Below are 19,915 nucleotides of genomic sequence, written 5' to 3'. Positions count from 1 at the left end.
ATGGCAAAGCAATACGACTCAGTGGCGTACCCCTTCTGTGATGAGGTGACCAAATATGAGATGCTCACGAAGATCGGCCAAGGCACTTTTGGGGAGGTGTTTAAGGCAAAGCATCGCCTGACCGGCCAAAAGGTGGCTCTGAAGAAAGTCCTGATGGAGAATGAGAAGGAGGGGTTCCCCATCACAGCCTTGCGGGAAATCAAGATCCTCCAGCTTCTAAAACATGAGAATGTGGTCAACTTGATTGAGATCTGTCGAGCCAAAGCTTCCCCCTATAACCGCCGCAAAGGCAGCATATACCTGGTGTTCGACTTCTGCGAGCATGACCTTGCTGGGCTGCTGAGCAACGTGTCAGTCAAGTTCACACTGTCTGAGATCAAGAAGGTCATGCAGATGCTCCTCAATGGCCTCTACTACATCCATAGGAACAAGATCCTGCACAGGGACTTGAAGCCAGCTAACGTGCTCATCACCCGAGACGGGGTCCTGAAACTGGCAGACTTTGGGCTGGCCAGGGCCTTCAGTCTGGCCAAGAACAGCCAGCCCACCCGCTATACCAACCGTGTGGTGACACTCTGGTACCGGCCCCCGGAGCTATTGCTCGGGGCGCGGAACTACGGCCCCCCCATTGACCTGTGGGGTGCTGGATGCATCATGGCGGAGATGTGGACCCGCAGCCCTATCATGCAGGGCAACACGGAGCAGCGCCAGCTTGCCCTCATCAGCCAGCTCTGTGGCTCCATCACCCCTGAGGTGTGGCCAAATGTGCACAAGTACGAGCTGTTTGAGAAACTGGAGCTAGTGAAGGGCCAGAAGCGGAAGGTGAAGGATAGGCTGAAGGCCTACGTGCGAGACCCCTATGCACTGGACCTCATGGACACGTTGCTGGTGCTGGACCCTGCGCAGCGCATCGACAGCGATGATGCCCTCAACCATGACTTCTTCTGGTCTGACCCCATGCCCTCAGACCTCAAGGGCATGCTCTCTACCCACCAGACATCCATGTTCCAGTACCTGGCGCCACCACGCCCCAAGGGCTGCCAGGTCACCCAGCCTTCCACTAACCAGAGCCGCAATCCCACCCATACCAACCAGACGGAGTTCGAGCGTGTCTTCTGAGTGGCGGCGCTGCTGCTTTTCCTTAGGGCTCTATTTCTGCTCTGTGACTCACGCTGTGGAGACAATGGGGCATTTGAGTTTTTTCTCCAGTGCATATGTTGTCTTATACCCACCTGGACATTGGGAATGCCATCCGAGTGGACTGGAGTAAAGCTTTGGCTCAATGTCCAGGAAGGCACTGAGGGTGCCTCCCTGGTTCCCTGGCTCTGGAGAATGTCCAGAGCGCCTCCACTTACCTTAGGACAGGGATGAGGTGGGGAGAGGTGCACCCCACCAGTATCTTTCTAGGTTCCCAGCATGATGGGAGGAGGGACAGGTCCTCACCCATTCCTGGTTTTTCTCTTGGCCTAAGCAACTTGCACGGGGAACACCAGCCTAGAATATGGGCTGCTCTTGGTCTGAGCCTCAGAGGCGCTGGGGCTGGCAAAAACCTGATTTCTTCAGTAGGAGAATTTTATCACAGCACCTCTCAGCCAAGCAGCAATCTGGGCTGGCCTTGTCCACAGTCAAGATGCTTTATCCCCTAGGAATGACCCATTTGTTAAGCTGCCAGATGTTTCTACTACTATGACAAGCAGGGCTCCCAGTTGCTAGCCAAATGGACCTCCCCATTGGGCAGCTGCCCTGGAATGCTGTGGTACCTCTCAGGCATTCTCAGCCCACTCCTAGATGCCATGGACACGGTTGGTTTTGATATCATCTTCAGGATCCCTCCCCTGCCATAGTGTGCCTTGATAAGGAGAACATTCTCACGTGTTCTAAACTAAATTACACCAGCAGATAGATAGATCAATAGATAGATAGATAGATAGATAGATAGATAGATAGAACTGTTAGACTCTTAATGATGGCTTGGAGCCAACTACCAAAGGAGAGCTCACATTCCTGTGGCTGTCTTTGGAAGTGTGTATTAGTTTCCAGATGACTTGTTCTGCAGATTCCTAAGACCCTGGTTTCCACTGGACCCTGGTTCCCACTGGACGTGCTGCAGCCACAACTGAGCCCAGCAGCTTCTCTTACTCGGCAGCTCTGTCACACCTACACACGGCTCAGGCCTCTGCTCAGGCTGGAACTAGAACTTTACCCAATGAGTCTGATAGCCAGTACTGCCTTGAGGATGTTTGTAATTTGTTAAATAATATGTTTGTATCGATTTTATACAGAGAGAATGGGAGAGGGATAGAGAGATAGACACATCTAACTCCAGGAGCCTCCGCTGTTTACACGTGGGCTTTCTGGACCACTGCCCACAGCCAGTCTCCAGGAGCACGCCTTTCTTCATTCGAATTCTGCTCCTATCCCAGAGCTGGCCTCCTCCTTCTCTCACCCTGTTGCCTATAGGTCATGCAAATTTATTTTAGATTAACTCTTTTTCTCCCCCCCCCCCAACCCTCCCACCATTTGATGTATAAAAAGCTTGCAATACTCTGGGACAATGGGCATGTTGTCTTTTCTACCATACTGCTGGAGGTTTAGACTCCATGCCTCAAGATGGGTCTTGTTTTTGGTGAGCATTTTGATTAATAAAACCTTACTTACAATAAAGACTTTCAGCCGTGGAAGTGAAATTTTTTTATCAGCTTCTAGCCTCCACAATTATTTGGGGCCAACATCAGGTGATTCTGAGGACCTAGCTGAGCCATATCTGAGCCTCTGAGTCACTGAACATGCTACAGCTACATCTGAGCCCAGGAGCCTTCTCTCTTCTGCAGATCTGACTCACCTACTCCCAGGCCACTGCTCAGGTCTCTGCTCATACCTGAAACTAGACCATTACCCAATGAGCCTGTCAGCCAGTTCTGCCTTAGGGATGATCATAATTTTTTTAAAAAATATGCTTTTTGCCCTACCCTCACAGTTCAGTGTTTGAACACCTACCCATGAACTTTGTTAATGTAAAAAAAAAAACATCGAAACTTGTAAAGAATTTTTGTGAGTTTATTTGAGACACACTGTCGAAATATGCCGGGAAGCAGAACCTCAATGAATTGAGATAATGTTCTGGAGAGTGGAGGGTTACATCTGTATTTATACATTGCAATCAAAGGAAAGGGATGTAGGTGGGTTACATGAAATTCATTGGTGATAGATTAAGGAGGTGGGATTAAGCAAAGCGGAGAAACCTCTGGGATAGGATAAAAAGTGAAATGATGGACATGTGCTTCTCCTACACAGGTGGATACAGGATAGCTTAACATAATTAACAGTTGACAATTAACTTGATAACAATGACAATGAGGGAATGTCCTGGTGCCATTTGTTGTGCCCTGAGGGGTCCGGGGGTAAAAAGAAAGTTACAAGTTACCCAGACATCTCACAGATATGTTATCTTAGAGGCCAAAAGGCGAATGGGCTCAGTAAGGACCAAAGTTGATCTTTGTCAGGGAAAATATCGGCTTAGGACATGACTACCCATTATAACCTGTTTGTAGTTAAATATTTAATTTTCAGACCTTCTTTTGTGGTTATTTTAGGTCTCTGAGTTTGCAAGACTGACACGCAGGCTTCCCCTGAGCGTGTCAGGTTAGCATGTGGCTCCTTTCGTCCACAACTTCCAAGTGGTGTTTTGATCCCCAGTCAGGGCACATGCCAGTGTTCAGGGCTTGATCCCCAGGAAGGGCCATGCAGGAGGCAGCCGGTCAATGATTCTCTCTTATTGATGTTTCAATCTCTCTTTCCCTCTCCCTTCCTCTCTGAATCAATAAAAACATATTAAAACAATAAATAAATAAAACTATGTTTTTATTGATTTTTGAGAGAGAGAAAGGGAGAAGGATAGAGAGAAACATTAGAGAGAAACAGAGATCGGCTACCTGATCCCGCTGAGGATGGAGCCCACAATCCAGGCATGTGCCCAGACTGGGAACGGACCCCGGGACCTCTTTAGAAGCCCTGGGCACCGTCACTGCTGGCAGCCTGAGCATAGCTTCCTCTTTTCTCACCTGAGCGACTCCTCCCCCACATCCCAGCTCCATGCCCCCAGCGATGCCCGTGATGATGAAGAAGGTGTGAGAAGGCGGCTCCCCTCTCAGGGTCAGGGGCTCAGGCAGCCCCTCGTGCTGCACATGGCACGTGTATCTCTGCTCCGCTCCCGGGGGCACCCCCACGGCCACGGCCGCCCACTTCTGGAAGGTCCCGTCCCCCGCAGGCCTGGTCTCCACCAGCTCCATGTCCTGGGTCTGGTCCTCCCCGTCACGCTGCCAGGTCAGGGCGATGTCCGCAGGGTAGAAGCCCAGCGCCCAGCACCTCAGGGTGACCTCAAGGTCAGAGATGGGGCGGCGGGTCCCGTGTGCCTTTGGAGGGTCTGCGCGCTGCAGGGTCTCCTTCCCTTTTTCCAGGAAAACGCGGAGCCACTCCATGCGGGAGCCCTTCAGGTAGCTCTTGGGGTGCTCAGCGTCACAGCTGATGTGAGCCGCCCTGTGGGCCGCGGTCCGGGAGGTCAGGTCCTCGTTCAGGGCGCTGCAGCCGGCGCCATCGTAGGCGGATTGTCCGTATTGTCCATACCGCGTTGGAGGCGTCCGTGGGTCCCACGTCGCAGCCATACATGACCTGGAAGGTGTGAGACCCGTCCTCGCTCTGGTTGCGGGATGTCCAGGCTCACTCGCTAATTCTGTGCGCATCCCTTGAACTTCCCCGGTTCTCTGTCCCAGAACTGCGGGTCCTCCCGCTCCACGCACGGCAGCGGCATCCACGGCCCACGGCTCCGTCATCGGACTCGAACCGCATGCTTTGCGTGTGTCCATGGAGCCGAAGGCGAGGTACCCGGGCTCCCCGAGGCTGGGCCCGGACACGACAGTGCAGAAATACCCCAGGGAGTGGGACCGCCCCAGCTGGGGGTCAGGACCAGCGCCCCCGAGAGCAGCAGGAGGGGCGTGGGGGACTTCATGACCCGCATCCTCGGCGTTGGGGGGACAATCTCTTATGTTTGATTAAAATTGTTATCCCCAGTGTGTATTTGCAGAATAAAGAAAGGTAAAATCCTTACAATGCTTTCTCAAAATTCAGAGTGATATAAAAGACACACAGCTGTTAAAAACAAGGAAACAGGGCCATATAGGAGTTGCTCATGCTAGGCATCACCTCACCAAACCAAGACTTAACTTAGTAACAGTTTCCCAGAAATGGAAGCCAAGCCGGTCAATCAGGACTCGCCTGATGATCCCCAGTTAGGTGATCTGTCTGATGGGCCCCTCTGTCCCCTAAGGCAGCGGTTCTCAACCTGTGGCTCGCGACCCCTTTGGCGGTCAAATGACCCTTTCACAGGGGTCGCCTAAGACCATCCTGCATATTAGATATTTACATTACGTTTCATAAGAGTAGCAACATTACAGTTACGAAGTAGCAACGAAAATAATTTTATGGTTGGGTCACAACATGAGGAACTGTATTTAAAGGGCCAGAAGGTTGAGAACCACTGTCCCCTAAGGGAAGGTAACTTCTCAATAGCCCACCCAGGTGGTGCCTCTGTGACTTCCTGCTTCTGCTCCTTTCTGCCTGGAAAGGCCTTTCCTTTTGCCCAGCTCCTCCGAGCTCCTTCCTAGCTGCTACCCTGCATGCTGCCTGATCTGAATCCTTGGAATTTTAAAATGACCTGAGTTTATCTTTTAACAATCTAAAACAAAGTGATTCAGAAAAGTTACCAGTAGAAGGACAAGCAAAACTCTGTGGTGCAAATACAAACAGAAAGCAGGAGTTATGGGGCTAACATCAGACAAATTAGAATTGAGGCTGAAAGGCAAGTATCACCATGAAAATATGGCCGTCATTGAATACCCATGCAACTTTGATAAGGATAGATTTCAGAAAATAAAACAGGTTAAAAGAAACAGATTAAAAATAGGATATGTTTATGTGATATTGTGATTTATAATAGGTATAGACTGTATATTGGGTCTTCATCCCTATTTCAGGCACAGAGCTCCTAAAACCCTTGGGAATTCCTAAGAGCTGAGAGCTACACAGGACTTTTTTGTTATATTAATGAGGTGACTTTCAGAATGCCCCTTGGCAACCAAAAGATGGGAAGTATTCACCCAGAAACCAACCTTGTGATGAGAGGGTTGGAAGCCCCAACCCATACCCCACCCCCATCTCCTGGGAGGAAAGAGGGGATGGAGAGCCAATCAATTCCACTAGCCAGTGACTTAATTATTCATGACTATGGAACAAAACCTCCCTAAAACCCAAAAAGGACAGCATTTGGGGAGCTTTCTGATTGGTGAAGAAATGGAGGTGTTGGGAGTGTGTGTGGTGTTACTAGAGAGGGCATGGATGCTTCTCACCTGGCCCCAAGCCTTGCTCTGTGCACCTTTCCATCTGGCTGTTCTTGAGCTGTAACTGTTAGGTCTGATCCAATGTGGAAATCAACACCCCCTCCGGGGACCTGACCTTTAGCCCACTTCACAATGAACTTTCTTTTTGCTTAGACCACATTCCACTTGCTAAGACCATTATCTCTCCCTCAGGACCCGCCCAGGGAATGCTCCACCCAGAAAAAGCCCCCCTAGAGTCCCTTAAAATCTCTGACTCCCTGTCCCTGGGTGTTGGCCCCAATTTGGGGCCCAGCCTATCTGGTTTTCCAAATGACCTCATAAATTCATAATTCTTTACCCCTTTTGGCTTCTTGCATTCTTCCTTTGGCGACCCTCACAATAACTTTATATTATAAACCGGTAACATGGTAAGTGAAATGTTCTCTGAATTCTGTGAGGTGTTCTAACAAATTAATAAGACCCAAGCAGGTGGCCAGGAACCCCTGATTTATAGCCAATGGGTCAGAAGTTCCTGGGCTTGTGACTGGCATCTGAAGGCCGTGGCCGGGTGGGGGCGATGGCAATTTTGTAGGACTGAGCCCTGTAGTTGTGAGATCTGATGCTTCTCCAGGAATGTAGTGTCAGAACTGAGCTGAACTGTGGGACAACCTGCTGGTGCCCTGAGCATTCTTGGTGTTGATGTGAGGACAAACCTTGGCCACACATCGGAACTGGATGTTCAGGGGCCTCTTTTACTTTGTGTTGTGCAAGACAAAAAGCAACATATAAAATAGACAAGCTTAAGGATACAGAAAGCTTAAACAACAAGAACAATAAGGTAGAATTTATGTACCTGGTAATAGAATGCTCCCTTTTGTAATGTGCCAATGATCTGATCAATCACAAAATTAATAGTATAACTAGTATTTGGCTGAAGAGAAAACATTCATAAATTCCAAAGCAGAGAAAAAAATCAGGATTCTTAATTTCCATGCAATAAAAGTAGACATGAATGTTAAAAATCAGAAACTACGGAAGTCTTTGTTTTTGGAAAGTTAAACATTTTCAATGGACTGACTTGTAGGTTACAGGAACAGATGTAGGTTGCAGGAAACAGGCAACCAGAATATTTGTTAACTCTATGAACTCTGGAGCCATACCACCTGGTTTTGAATTCCAGTTTAACTTATACCAGTTTGTGTGACCTTAGCAAATCACTTAAATTCTAGGTGACTCAGTTTCCTCAACTGTAAAATGCGTATAGTAATCGCATCAACCTCATATGATTAGTATGACAGTTCTATGAGCTAATGTTTGTAAAGTGATAAAATGGATGTCTAAAACATAATAAGCATTATGGAAATGTTTTTAGATTTCAAAACTAATGAAATACACATAACAATAGATGTGATCAGTTAAAATAGGATTGAGGAAAATTTTCAATCTTATCAATGAAATTAACTGGATTAAGCTCCTGCCTCAAAAAATCAGGAAAAAACAAACTTACCTAAAATAGCAGGAAGAAATTAATAAAAACATGCAGAAATTACTGAGCTAGATAAATTATAAAATAATATAACTGGAAAATTAACAAAAAGCTCAAATAATATAGATACTTTTCTAGAAAAAATGAACTAAACTTGATTTCAGAAGTTAAAAATCTTCTGCCCTAACCGGTTTGGCTCAGTGGATAGTGCGTGGGCCTGCGGACTGAAGGGTCCCAGATTGGATTCTGGTCAAGGACATGTACCTTGGTTGCGGGCACATCCCCAATAAGGGGTGTGCAGGAGGCAGCTGATCGATGTTTCTAACTCTCTAACCCTCTCCCTTCCTCTCTGTAAAACAAACAAACAAACAAAAAAAAATGAAAAACAAAACAAAAACTAACAAAAACTTCTATGTAAGAAATATCAAAAGACATCAAAAGATCTGCCTTTTCCAAAACCACCAGTACTAGATGATTTCACAAGGAAATGTGGGAAACCTTTGAAGAGGAAACATTTCCAAATCTATTTGGCATAGGAAAAAAAATTCAAAGTTTTAAAGTAAACACAATATTGATAGAAAAAAATTGAGGAATTGCATGATAAAAATTAATAAGGTTATGAATAATTAGCTAATACAATCTAACTGCATTAAAAGAATACTATAATGGCTAAAGGGGCTTATCCCAGGAAGGCAATGATGCTTTAAAATAAGGAAATCAGTAACATAACTTATCTTATTCGTAGTTCCAAGGAGAAAGTTATATGGCCATTTTCAGGTGCTGATAGGTATTGGACAATACTCAACCGTCTTGTTTTAAAGACATCCTCACATAGGAACCAATGGATATTTCCTTAACATGAAAACATTTTCTCTATTTATATAGTTAGCTATTTTAGCCCCAAAGCCAGCATTTTTCTTTTTTTAATTTTTCATTTTTTAAAATTAATTTCAGAGAGGAAGGGAGAGGGAGAGAGAGATAGAAACATCAATGATAAGAGTGAATCATCGATTGGCTGCCTCTTGCACACCCCAGACAGGGGATTGAGTCCGCAACCTGGGCATGTGTCCTTGACTGGAATCGAACCTGGGACCCTTCAATCCCGCAGGCCAATGCTCTATTTACTGAGCCAAACCAGCCAGGGCAAGCCAGCATTTTTCTTAAGAGTGAAATATTTGAGCTCTAGCTGGTTTGGCTCAGTGCATAGAGCATCAGCCTATGGACTGAACGGCCCCAGGTTTGATTCCGGTCAAGGGCAGATGCCCATGTTGGGGGCTTGATCTTCAGCATATTTTTGGATCTTGGAAAACGTTCATGTAAAATTGAGATTTCATATTATTGGACAATTGCCTTTTTATTCCTCCATCCTTTTTAAAAATTTTTATTGATTAATTTTTTAAAATATATTTTATTGATTTCTTATAGAGAGGAAGGGAGAGAGATAGAGAGTTAGAAACATCAATGAGAGAGAAACATCGATCAGCTGCCTCCTGCACACCCCCTGGGAATGTGCCCGCAACCCAGGTACATGCCCTTGACCGGAATCAAACCTGGGACCTTTAAGTCTGCAGGCCGACGCTCTATCCACTGAACCAAACCAGTTTCAGCTGATTAATTTTTATTGATTACATCTGTGTCCTTATCTCCATATTAACCCCTCTCCCACCACTCATGCCCTCACCCTCCTGTTGTCTGTGTCCATTGGTTAGGCATATATATATACATATATGTATATATATATGTACACACACACACACACACACACACAGTGGGGCCTTGACTTACGAGTGTCCCGACTAACGAGTTTTTCAAGATACAAGTTGTCTCTCAGCCGATTTTTTGCTTTGAGTTGCGAGCTAAAATTCGTGTTACAAGCCAGCTTCAGATACCCCCCACTAGTTGGCGTAGCGAACGTCACAGTGAATGCCACAACATCAGCCCAGCATCACGTGTCTCACTCGTTCACTTTTTGATTTGACATACGAGTAATTTGAGTTATCAGCTCCATCACAGAACGAATTAAACTTGTAAGTCAAGGCCCCACTGTATATATATTTAAATTTATACCATGGAATGTTATGCAGCAGTAAAAAAAGAAGAACCTCTTACACTTTGAGACAGCATGGAGTGACCTGGAGAGGATCATGTGAAGTGAAATAAGTCAGTCAGAGAAAGACAAGTATCACATGATCTCACTCATATGTGGAATCTAAGTAACAAAATAAACTGATGAATGGAGTGGATCCAGAGACATGAAAGCATGGAACAGTGTGTGGAATCTCAGAGGGAAGGAGGGGGAGGGGGAGTGGGAGTAATCAACCAGGACCTTGTATGCATATATGCATGGCCCATGGACACAGATGAGGCCATGCATATATGGGGTGGTAAGGGCCTGGGGCAGCGGGTGGGCTGGAGGGGGTTAATGGGGGACAAAAGGGGACATATGTAATATTTTCAACAATAAAGAATTATTTTTAAAAAAAGAATTAAGGATTGGCAAAAAAATGTTCAAAAGAGATTACAGCAAGACTATTTACATTTAAAATATAGTTCTTTATTGATTTCAGAGAGGAAGGAAGAGGGAGAGAAATAGAAACATCAATGATGAGAGAGAATCATTGATTGGCTGCTTCCTGCACACCCCTTACTGGGGATTAAGGCCGCAAACAGGACATATGCCCTTGAGAGGAATTGAGCCTGGGACCCTTCAGTCCACAGGCTGATGCTCTACCAGTGGTTCTCAACCTTCCTAATGCTACCCCCCCTTTAATACAGTTCCTCATGTTGTGGTGCCCCCCACCATAAAATTATTTTCGTTGCTACTTCATAACTGTAATTTTTCTAATGTTATGAATCATAATGTAAATATCTGATATGCTATATTTGTTTTCTGATGGTCACGACCCACAGGTTGAGAACCTCTAATCCACTGAGCCAAACTGGTTAGGACAAGACTATTTACATTTAAAGTGGAGTCTAAAATGTTTAAATCTTTACCTTTTGTTTTGGTGATTATTTTTTTATTTTATTTGGTCAAATTTTCAGTTTATTGAGGCATTTATGGGGTTTTGTGTATTTTCATATTCAGCTTTCAAAGAAATACTCTCACTGAAAATAGTTTTCTTTAGTGAGATGATAAAACAAGGTTTAGTAGCAGTGATAAAGAACATTTTGGAGCATGTGGTTGATCAATTACATTGGACCTGATTGAATAAAATTGTTTTTTCATTCACATCTATCATACTAAGATTTTTTAATGAACTGTCAATGAAAATATCCCATTTGTTTTGTGCAAGAAACTGCTGAATCTTGGATGTCGTTTCTGAATGAATTGGCAAGCTGGGAGATATTTTTATAATTGTAGTTGCTAAAGAATTCTAGTTCGAATAGTTGGTGCTGTGTGACATAGGTGAGATGTTATTTTGTTGTGGTGGTTAATATTTATGTGTTCGATAATAGTCGCTTCATGCAGTTCTCTAGCAACCTTAGCTGTATTCAGAACAGACTTTGGGATTTGGGGAGTTTGCTGCTTATTTATTTAAAACCTTAGCATCTGAGGAACATGGCATCTAGACTCTAAGATTTAAAATAATGACCTTTCATTCAGTGTGAAAAAATATATTTCAAAAATATATTGTTTACATGGAATCCACAGACAGAGCAGGCCTAGCTAAGAAACTCAAAATCAGGAGTCCATAGCATTGCAATGTCCACTCCTGTCCAGCAGGTGGCGGGGGTTGGTGTTCCAGGAAAAATCCCCAGGTTTGGGGGAAAAGCTGAAAGTATCTGGCCCAGGCACCTAGGATTTTGAGGATTTGGAGTGAAAATATTTGAAGAAACCTTTATACAACCAAGTTGTCATTAAAAAAAAATCGGTGACTCTATATGTGATAAAAACGCTGGGAACCATTCAGTACCTACTGGAGCAGGAGTGTGGAGGGTCGCTGGGCACTCGGAGGACATGGACCTTTACAGCATCAACTACCTGCACTTCGGGGAGCCCAAAACGTGGTGCGCGGTGCCCCCAGAGCACGGCCCGCGCCTGGAGCGCCTGGCCAGGGACCTTTTCCCGGGCAGCTCTCGGGGCTGCCAGGCCTTCCTGCGGCACAAGGTGGCCCTCATCTCGCCCACTGTCCTCAAGGAGAACGGGGTCCCGTTCAGCCGCATCACTCAGGAGGCTGGAGAGTTCATGGTGACCTTTCCCTATGGCTACCACGCTGGCTTCAACCATGGCTTCCACTGTGCGGAGGCCATCAACTTTGCCACCCCGCGATGGGTCGACTATGGCAAAGTGGCCTCTCAGTGCAGCTGCGGGGAGGCCCGGGTGAGCTTTTCCATGGACGTGTTCGTGCGCATCCTGCAGCCCGAGCGCTATGAGCGGTGGAAACGCGGAGAGGACCTGACTGTTGTGGACCACGTGGAGCCCACGGCGCCGGGCACCAGGAGCTGAGCGTCTGGAGGGAGGGCAGGGCGGCCTGGAGATCTGCGCTGGGCCTGAGGCACCTGCAGCCCCGTCGGGCCACGCACACCCCTGGATCAGTGGGCACTGGCCATGGGTCCCGCGGCCACCAAGGCTTCCGAGCCTTTGCACAAGCCATGCCTGGCCCCCCATTGGCCCTGGGTTCTGCCTCTGCTGCCCAGCCCGCGGCCCTCTGCTCCTTGAAGCCAGACCCATCCTCACAGACAACCTCGGGCCCACCTGCCCAGCCCAGCCAACTGGCACAGGTGGTGGGGGAAGTGGTCGTCGCCCTCAGGAACAGGGGACTCGAGTGGATTGTTGAGGCCCCGGCTAAGAGGCGCCGCCTAGTGGGCACAGTGGGCAAACTCCGGATCCCACTGGGGCATCACAGAGGTGTCCACAGCATCGATGAGGCGTCCCATGTCCTTGGACAGCTGCTGGGCCTCCACCACGTCCCGGCTGCCCCGACTCAGTCGCTCTGTGGCTGCTTCCACCTCCTGGGCCAGGCTCTGGCCCACTTCTCGGGGCCGCTCCCCAGTGATGGCCAGCAGGCGGTGGTGCCCTTTTTGAGCTGGCGATCCCCAGCAATGACCAGGTCTCCTACAGCCCCTGTGTCAGCAAGTGCGTCCCACAGCACAGCTCCACAGAGGTCTGCAGTGCAGCCTGAGAAGCTGGGTCCAGTGCCTGGGCCACGGGCACCCCCACTGACACCACCCGCACTGGGTCTGGGTTCACCTCATCCAGGCAGCGCAGGCCAGGGACATGGGCAGTGTGTGCCAGGGCTACCTCCTCCATGGACACGGCCTCGTCCTGCTGCACAGCCTCCTGCACCGTGCTCTCCACTGCCCGGAGCTGCTCTGGGGTGAGCAGGGCCTGGGTGGCCACGTCAAAGCGCAGCTGCTCGGGGTTGAGATGGGAGCCTCGCTGTTCTGTGCCAGGGCCCAGGGCCCAGGGCCTGCCACAGCGCCCAGTTTAGCAGGTGGATGGCCGAGTGCTTCTCCATGCAGCCTAGTCGCCAGGACCTATCCATGTGCAGCTGCACCGCATCCCCCACCTTCAGGCACTCAGGGGCCACAGCCTCACACAGGATGAAGCCTCCACACACCTGGGCCTGTGCAACCGGGAACAGCACATCCTGCTGCCCCACCCGTACCAGGTAAGCTTGGTCTGAAGCCTGACCCCCTGTTCAGCGTAGAGGTTGGTTCTGTCTAAGAGGATGCCACAGCGCTCGCCTTCCCCCACAGAGGCCTCGGCTGTTCAGTCCTCTGTCTATAGCTGGAGCTCCTGGGCCTCGCAGGTGCCAAACTCATAACCCCCACGGGGTCGAAGACAGTAGTGGTACTTGGGGCTGTCATCGGTTGGGGGCAGCCCTCGGCGCTGCAGCTCCCCCAGCGCATGGATGTTGAGTCGCAGTCCCTGCTCCTCAGCTGGCTCAGCCTGCTGGGCCCGGTGCTGGGCCTCCTCCTGGGTCGCTGCGCCAGCCCAGCAGAGTCCAGCTGCACCCCTTTCTCCTCCAGCATCAGCTCTACCAGGTCCAGTGGGAGCCCCAGGCCGCCAGACATTGACAAGGACCAGGCCACGTCGGCAGGGTGCACATCAGAAGGTCCCAGGCGCCTCAGGGTCCGATCGATGATCCGCCGACCGACACCGCTGCAGGGAGGCCAGGAAGGCTGCCTCGTCCTCCGGCACCAGGTTGGCTATCTGGGCTGAGTTCTGCAGCTCTGGGTAAGTGTCTCCCTGGAGGAGGTGACAGGGCAGTGTCTCCACCACTACCGGTACCAGGCTGCCTAGGAAGCCGGGTGATGCCTGCAAGACCTCTGTAGAGAACCTCACGGCTCGACGGAGGGTCCGACGAAGAACCAGCGGGGTGCCTGACAGGAATCGAACCTGGGATCCTTCAGTCCGCAGGCCCACGCTCTCTCCACTGAACCAAACCAGCTAGGGCATCCTCTGCTACCTCTTAAAGCAATCTTTCTCAACTTGGGAATTAGCACTTAGCGAGCTTTTACCTTTTGGGATAATCTGAAAACAAAAACAAACAAACAGAAAACACAGCGAACACAAGCCTGTTTGGGGGACCGCCTTATACCTGGGTGTGGGCCTGCGTTGAATTTCCATTTGCCTGTGTGAATTCCTGCCTTCTATGGAGCCATCGCCTTGCAGAGACAGGGATTTGGTTACTGTTATTTGCTTCTGAGAGTCTCATGCCCTGATTCTCCATGGACTGAAGACAACCTCTGAATCTAGCGTGTACCCCTTGTTTACATCTCTCCTGAGCCTTTTGACCTTGTTTTCCTTGGCTGTCAATTCTCATCAGCTGTTTTATTTCCTCAGTTCTTTGTGAATTTGAAGTGTAGGGAAAGTGGAGACACAGGGTTCCCTGTCTTCCAAACATTAATTAATTACCTGTGTTCCTACCGTTTTGAGGTTGTACAAGTCATTTTATAAAAAACTGACCAGGTCTAAAATCAGTCTCCTCTCAAATATCCCTCCCTTCTTAACTCTAGGTTCTAGCACCTTCCTTCCCAATGCCCTGGAGGAAAATGCAGCATTACAACAAAATGCAATCGCAAATATTGCAAAAGATGCTGTATTTCACGTAGTTGAGCAAAGTGATGAGGGAAATGGCAAGTCATGGACAAATGGGGACAGGGCAGGAAGAAATTCAGAAATTCATAAATTGACAGAATCTGGCTGGAGAACCTGACTAGAGAACTTGGATAGGCTGCTGATCAAGAGAATGCTGTCTCCTTGTCATTCCTTCTTTGCCGACTCCATCCACACCTATGGGAACCCCTGGACCTGCTGGTGTTGGACCCCAACATATGGCACTGCGGAGGCACGGGGACTGGTGGCACCACCAGGCCGCGCTCTTCTTCCTGGACAACATCTCCCTGGACAGGCAGCCTGAGCCTGGGCCGGGTCAGCGAGACTCTCCCGCCGCCTCCACAGCTGCTGCCACTAGGCCCTCCTGACAGCATGGTCAGGGTCTGCTCAGCCCCGCACCCGCGCCCTCCCTGCTGGCCTCGGCCTGGGTGCGCTGTGCCCCAGAAGGCTAGTTGCCTACCAGCGCTGCTCCTTCCAGTTCCTGGAAGACACCGTGGGATGTCCCTTGGCTCAAAGAACCGAGCACATACCCGGAAACCCCAGACACAAGGGCCTAAAGAAGCAGGATCGTGCTGAGCGGCACCAAGCTGTCCCTGTTTGCGGCCTTGTCCGTCCTGCCTTATGGAGAAGGCCTGCAGGTCAGTGACCTGAGGGTGGACAGCCAGAAGCAGAGACATCCGTCCGGTGGCGTGTCTGTTTCTTCCGAGATGTAGCAGAAACTCACTTATTACTGTTTTGGATTGCCATTGTTTTATTTCCAAACAGGGACGCCTAGAAGGAGCAGTGCAGGCAATTTGGGCCCCAGAGTATTACGTGAGTCACCACAATGGACCCAGAGAAGCTCCTTGTCGCATCGTTCCAAAGACTTAGATTTGTCCCGATGACAGAAAAGCGGAAAAAAGAAGAAAAGGAAGGCTATGCAAGGGACTGAGGTGCCAACATGGTGTCAGCTAAAGAAGTTAACACCTGAGGCCCAGCAGATGGTAGAAAAGCAAGAAGTGGAAGCTACTCTCTCAAGTCTGAGGACTCTGAGTAAATCAGCAAAAGAAACTTGCATTTAGCAGAAACTCACTTATTGCTTTTTGCATTACCATTGTTTTATTATTCTTACTAGCTTTAAAAATGTTATGTCCAAGTTTTAAAATGTTTTGGGTTTGCATTGGTATTGTCTTGTTATTGTTTTCATAGCCAGAGTTTTGTTCTTGATGCTTAAGTTTTGCTTTCATTATGGTAGCTTTTTGTTCTTGATGCTTAAAAACTTTCATTATAGTTCCTTAAAAAATAAAAGAAGGGCCCTGACTGGTTTGGCTCAGTGGATAGAGCGTCGGCCTGTGGACTGAAAGGTCCCAGGTTCGATTCCGGTCAAGGGCATGTACCTTGGTTGTGGGCACATCCGCAGTAGGGGGTGTGCAGGAGGCAGCTGATTGATGTTTCTCACTATCTCTCTCCGTTCCTCTCTGTAAGAAATCAATAAAATATATTTTAAAAAAATAAAATAAAAAATAAATAAAAGAAGGGTGAAATGTGAGGAGCCGATATAGGGTTAAGCCTCAGACTGACCAGTTGGCTAAGTCACAAACAAGTCTTCTTCTGAGTCTTAAATAACCCAATCCAAGAGGTGGCCGCTTATTTACACACTCTGTCATTTAAAAAATAAAAACGGGGGAATTTGCCGGAAGCCGGTCCACCCTTGCTGCTTGACACAGTCGCTGCAGGGAAGAGACATCTGCACAGCTTATGTTTCAAGGGACCTGGCTTATATGGCACATGTTTGCTCCCCCCCTTAGTGCTATGTGTTTTAAACAGGACCACCTCCCCGAGAAAGGTTGCTTCCCCAGGTGGGGATTTTTTCCCCCTGCAGTTAGGGATTAACAGGACTAAGGAAGGGAATAAATCCATCCAACCCCTTAACTGAGTGCCAGGCGGGTAGTTAATCACTTTAACTACGAACAATCATGCTTAAGCTACATAATCTTTACTTAGGATAATCTCCTTCAGTTACCTCCTTGTAGCTTAATAGAACAATAGAGTAACCTTGGAATGGAGATAAGAAACACCCTAACCTTTGGAATAGAATGGATAGGATTAAAATCAACTTATATAAATACAAATGTAACAGGACAATAAAGAGAGAACCAACTATGCTGATCCATCTGAAAAAATAAATTCATAAATCGAAATCCTATTACCTCAGCCAATGGGATTAGGAGCTGGAGCTTTGGGATTGGATTAGGTCCTGGGGGTGGAGCCCTCATGATGAGATTTGTGCCCATATAAAGGAGGCCTGAGAGAGCTGCCTGCCATATTCCCCAAGTGAGAATACAAGAAGTCAGAAGTCTGCAATTGGAAGAAGGCCTGCACCGACTGACCGACCAACCATACAGGTACCATTGTAAGATACGATTTTTGCCTTCATAGTTCATAGTGAGTCCCATGTGGTGTGAACTGTTCTAGTCATGTGCAGTAGGACCACCTTGCACCTTGTAATATTTGAAAATTAGTTTGATTGTGACACTAGCAATGGATAGAATCTTGAATTCATTGATTTCATCAAAATTTGATTTAATTTTAAAGGTAACATTAAAGGATAATTGTTGGAATTGGCAACTGATGAAAGATTGAAAATGAATAGTGAAAATATATTACTTGTTTCATTTTAGATAAAAGTTAAAAACGAATATTCGTAGCTTGCTGAAATTACTTTAGATATTCATCTTCCAAATATTGTATTTCAACTGTAATTGAAAAAAAATCCCCAAACTCTTCTTTCATTTGCATCAATTTATCTTTGTGAGACTGTTTTCTCTATTATGGATATAAAAACAAAACAGAGGAACAGTTCAGATACATTACCCTCTTTATTTCGGCTATGTTAGAATAATGAACCAGGAGGAAATTCATTTGCAACTTTAAAAACTTTAATTATTGAAATATGGGGTGTTTGTTCAAAGCTTTCTGTTCACTTATGATTGTGGAATGAAGAGTTAGGATTGTCAAAAGAATGCTTAGCAGCTTATACTACCTACATTTTCAAGGACCAACATGTGCAGTTTTTGTAATTACTTTTTTCCTTTCGTTTGTTCTGATTGTGTTTACTGAAATGAAATTTTATGTTTTCTGCAGCTAATAATTAAAAATAGTGGCTTGTGATCCAACGCAGGAGGCAGGAAGCGCTCTAGCTCGTGTGGACTCTCGGGGCGTGCGGAGGCGAAAGGGGAACCAGTATGATGGCGGAACAGGATGTGGAAAACGAGCTTCTGGATTATGAGGAAGATGAAGAGCCCCAGGCTCCTACAGAGAGCACCCCAGTACCCTCCAAGAAAGATGTCAAGGGGTCCTACGTTTCCATCCACAGCTCTGGCTTCCGGGACTTTCTGCTGAAGCCTGAGCTCCTGAGGGCCATAGGGGACTGTGGCTTTGAGCATCCATCTGAGGTTCAGCACCAGTGTATTCCCCAAGCCATCCTGGGCATGGATGTCCTGTGCCAGGCCCAGTCTGGAATGGGCAAGACTGCAGTCTTCGTGCTGGCCACCCTCCAGCAGATCGAGCCCGTCAATGGACAGGTGGCCGTCCTGGTCATGTGCCACACTCGGGAGCTGGCCTTTCAGATCAGGAAGGAGTATGAGCGCTTCTCCAAGTACCTGCCCAGTGTCAAGGTGTCCGTGTTCTTCGGGGGTCTCTCCATCAAGAAGGACGAAGAGGTGCTGAAGAAGAGCTGTCCCCACGTGGTGGTGGGGACCCCAGGCCGCATCTTGGCACTCGTGCGGAACAGGAGCCTCAGCCTGAGAAACGTGAAGCACTTCGTGCTGGATGAGTGTGACCGGATGCTGGAGCAGCTGGACATGCGCCAGGATGTACAGGAGATCTTTCGCCTGACGCCACACGAGAAGCAGTGCATGATGTTCAGTGCCACGCTGAGCAAGGAGATCCGGCCCGTCTGCAGGAAGTTCATGCAAGATCCCATGGAGGTGCTGGTGGACGACGACACCAAGCTCACGCTGCATGGGCTGCAGCAGTACTATGTCAAGCTCAAGGACAGCGACAAGAACCGTAAACTCGTCGACCTCCTGGACGTGCTAGAGTTTAACCAGGTGGTGATCTTCGTGAGGTCGGTGCAGCGCTGCATGGCCCTGGCCCAGCTACTTGTGGAACAGAGCTTCCCGGCCATCGCCATCCACAGGGCCATGGCGCAGGAGGAGCGCCTCGCACGCTATCAGCAGTTCAAGGACTTTCAGCAGCGGATCCTGGTGGCCACCGATCTGTTTGGCCGAGGGATGGACATTGAGCGAGTCAACATCGTCTTCAATTATGACATGCCTGAGGACTCGGACACCTACCTCCACCGGGTGGCCCGAGCTGGCCGCTTTGGCACCAAAGGCCTGGCTATCACTTTTGTGTCTCATGACAATGATGCCAAAATCCTCAGTGAGGTTCAGGGTAGGTTTGAAGTCAATGTGGCGGAGCTTCCTGAAGAAATGGACATCTCCACATACATGGAGCAGAGCCTGTAACTACACACCTGACATCCCGGAGTCACCCTGCTTCCCACGTGCTGCTTCAAGTCCTCTTTCTAGGCGACAGTGGGGCTTTCTTTTCTGTTCAAACACTGTACATTTGTGCAACAATAAATTTGTATTGTGGAAAAATAAATAAAGTTATGGGCTTGTATTTTGCTTCTTCCCCCCATTTTTCAAGCCATTCAATATGTATATAATGCTAGATTTATAGAAACATTCCAACTATTATACAGAGAATTCTTGTCTACCCCTCACCAGTTTTCCCTAATGTTCCATTCACATGGAACATTTGTTAAAACTAAGACGTCTGCATATTATTATTAACTAAGCTGCAAATTTTATTCAGATTTCACCAATGATTTGTTATAATGCACTTTGATGTTCCTGGATCCAATTTAGGATACCACGCTACATTTAACATCTCGTAATTTTGTCAGAAAATATAGTTAAACAGAAATACCAAAGAAAATTGGAT

At 47.8% G+C, this 19,915-nt stretch overlaps 2 protein-coding genes and 3 pseudogenes across 5 annotated transcripts; 3 read left to right on the top strand and 2 right to left on the bottom strand.

Annotated features, from left to right (window-relative positions):
* LOC308524608 (cyclin-dependent kinase 9-like) lies at positions 1-1,119 on the top strand (the record flags this gene model as incomplete). Its single annotated transcript, XM_081099169.1, has 1 exon — positions 1-1,119. The coding sequence occupies one exon, from the start codon at positions 1-3 to the stop codon at positions 1,117-1,119; it is 1,119 nt and encodes a 372-aa protein (XP_080955295.1).
* Positions 1,120-4,002: 2,883 nt separating this feature from the next.
* On the bottom strand, positions 4,003-5,014 carry LOC308525533 (patr class I histocompatibility antigen, A-2 alpha chain-like; annotated as a pseudogene). Its single transcript has one exon. The product of its transcript is annotated as a patr class I histocompatibility antigen, A-2 alpha chain-like (transcript).
* Positions 5,015-10,207: 5,193 nt separating this feature from the next.
* Positions 10,208-12,690, top strand: LOC308525532 (lysine-specific demethylase 4D-like; annotated as a pseudogene). Its single transcript has 2 exons — positions 10,208-10,241; positions 11,772-12,690. The product of its transcript is annotated as a lysine-specific demethylase 4D-like (transcript).
* A 3-nt stretch (positions 12,691-12,693) lies between these two features.
* LOC308525531 (alanine--tRNA ligase, mitochondrial-like) lies at positions 12,694-15,600 on the bottom strand (annotated as a pseudogene). Its single transcript has 3 exons — positions 15,384-15,600; positions 14,326-14,338; positions 12,694-14,240 (listed from the first exon to the last, which is right to left on the bottom strand). The product of its transcript is annotated as an alanine--tRNA ligase, mitochondrial-like (transcript).
* Positions 15,601-18,147: 2,547 nt separating this feature from the next.
* LOC308525530 (ATP-dependent RNA helicase DDX39A-like) lies at positions 18,148-19,434 on the top strand (the record flags this gene model as incomplete). Its single annotated transcript, XM_081100325.1, has 1 exon — positions 18,148-19,434. The coding sequence occupies one exon, from the start codon at positions 18,148-18,150 to the stop codon at positions 19,432-19,434; it is 1,287 nt and encodes a 428-aa protein (XP_080956451.1).
* Positions 19,435-19,915: the final 481 nt, after the last annotated feature.

This window comes from Myotis nattereri, assembly GCF_964212035.1.
Source record: "Myotis nattereri genome assembly, chromosome: 9".
Taxonomy (NCBI): domain Eukaryota; kingdom Metazoa; phylum Chordata; class Mammalia; order Chiroptera; family Vespertilionidae; genus Myotis; species Myotis nattereri.
This window is presented reverse-complemented; position numbering and strand designations above follow the sequence as displayed.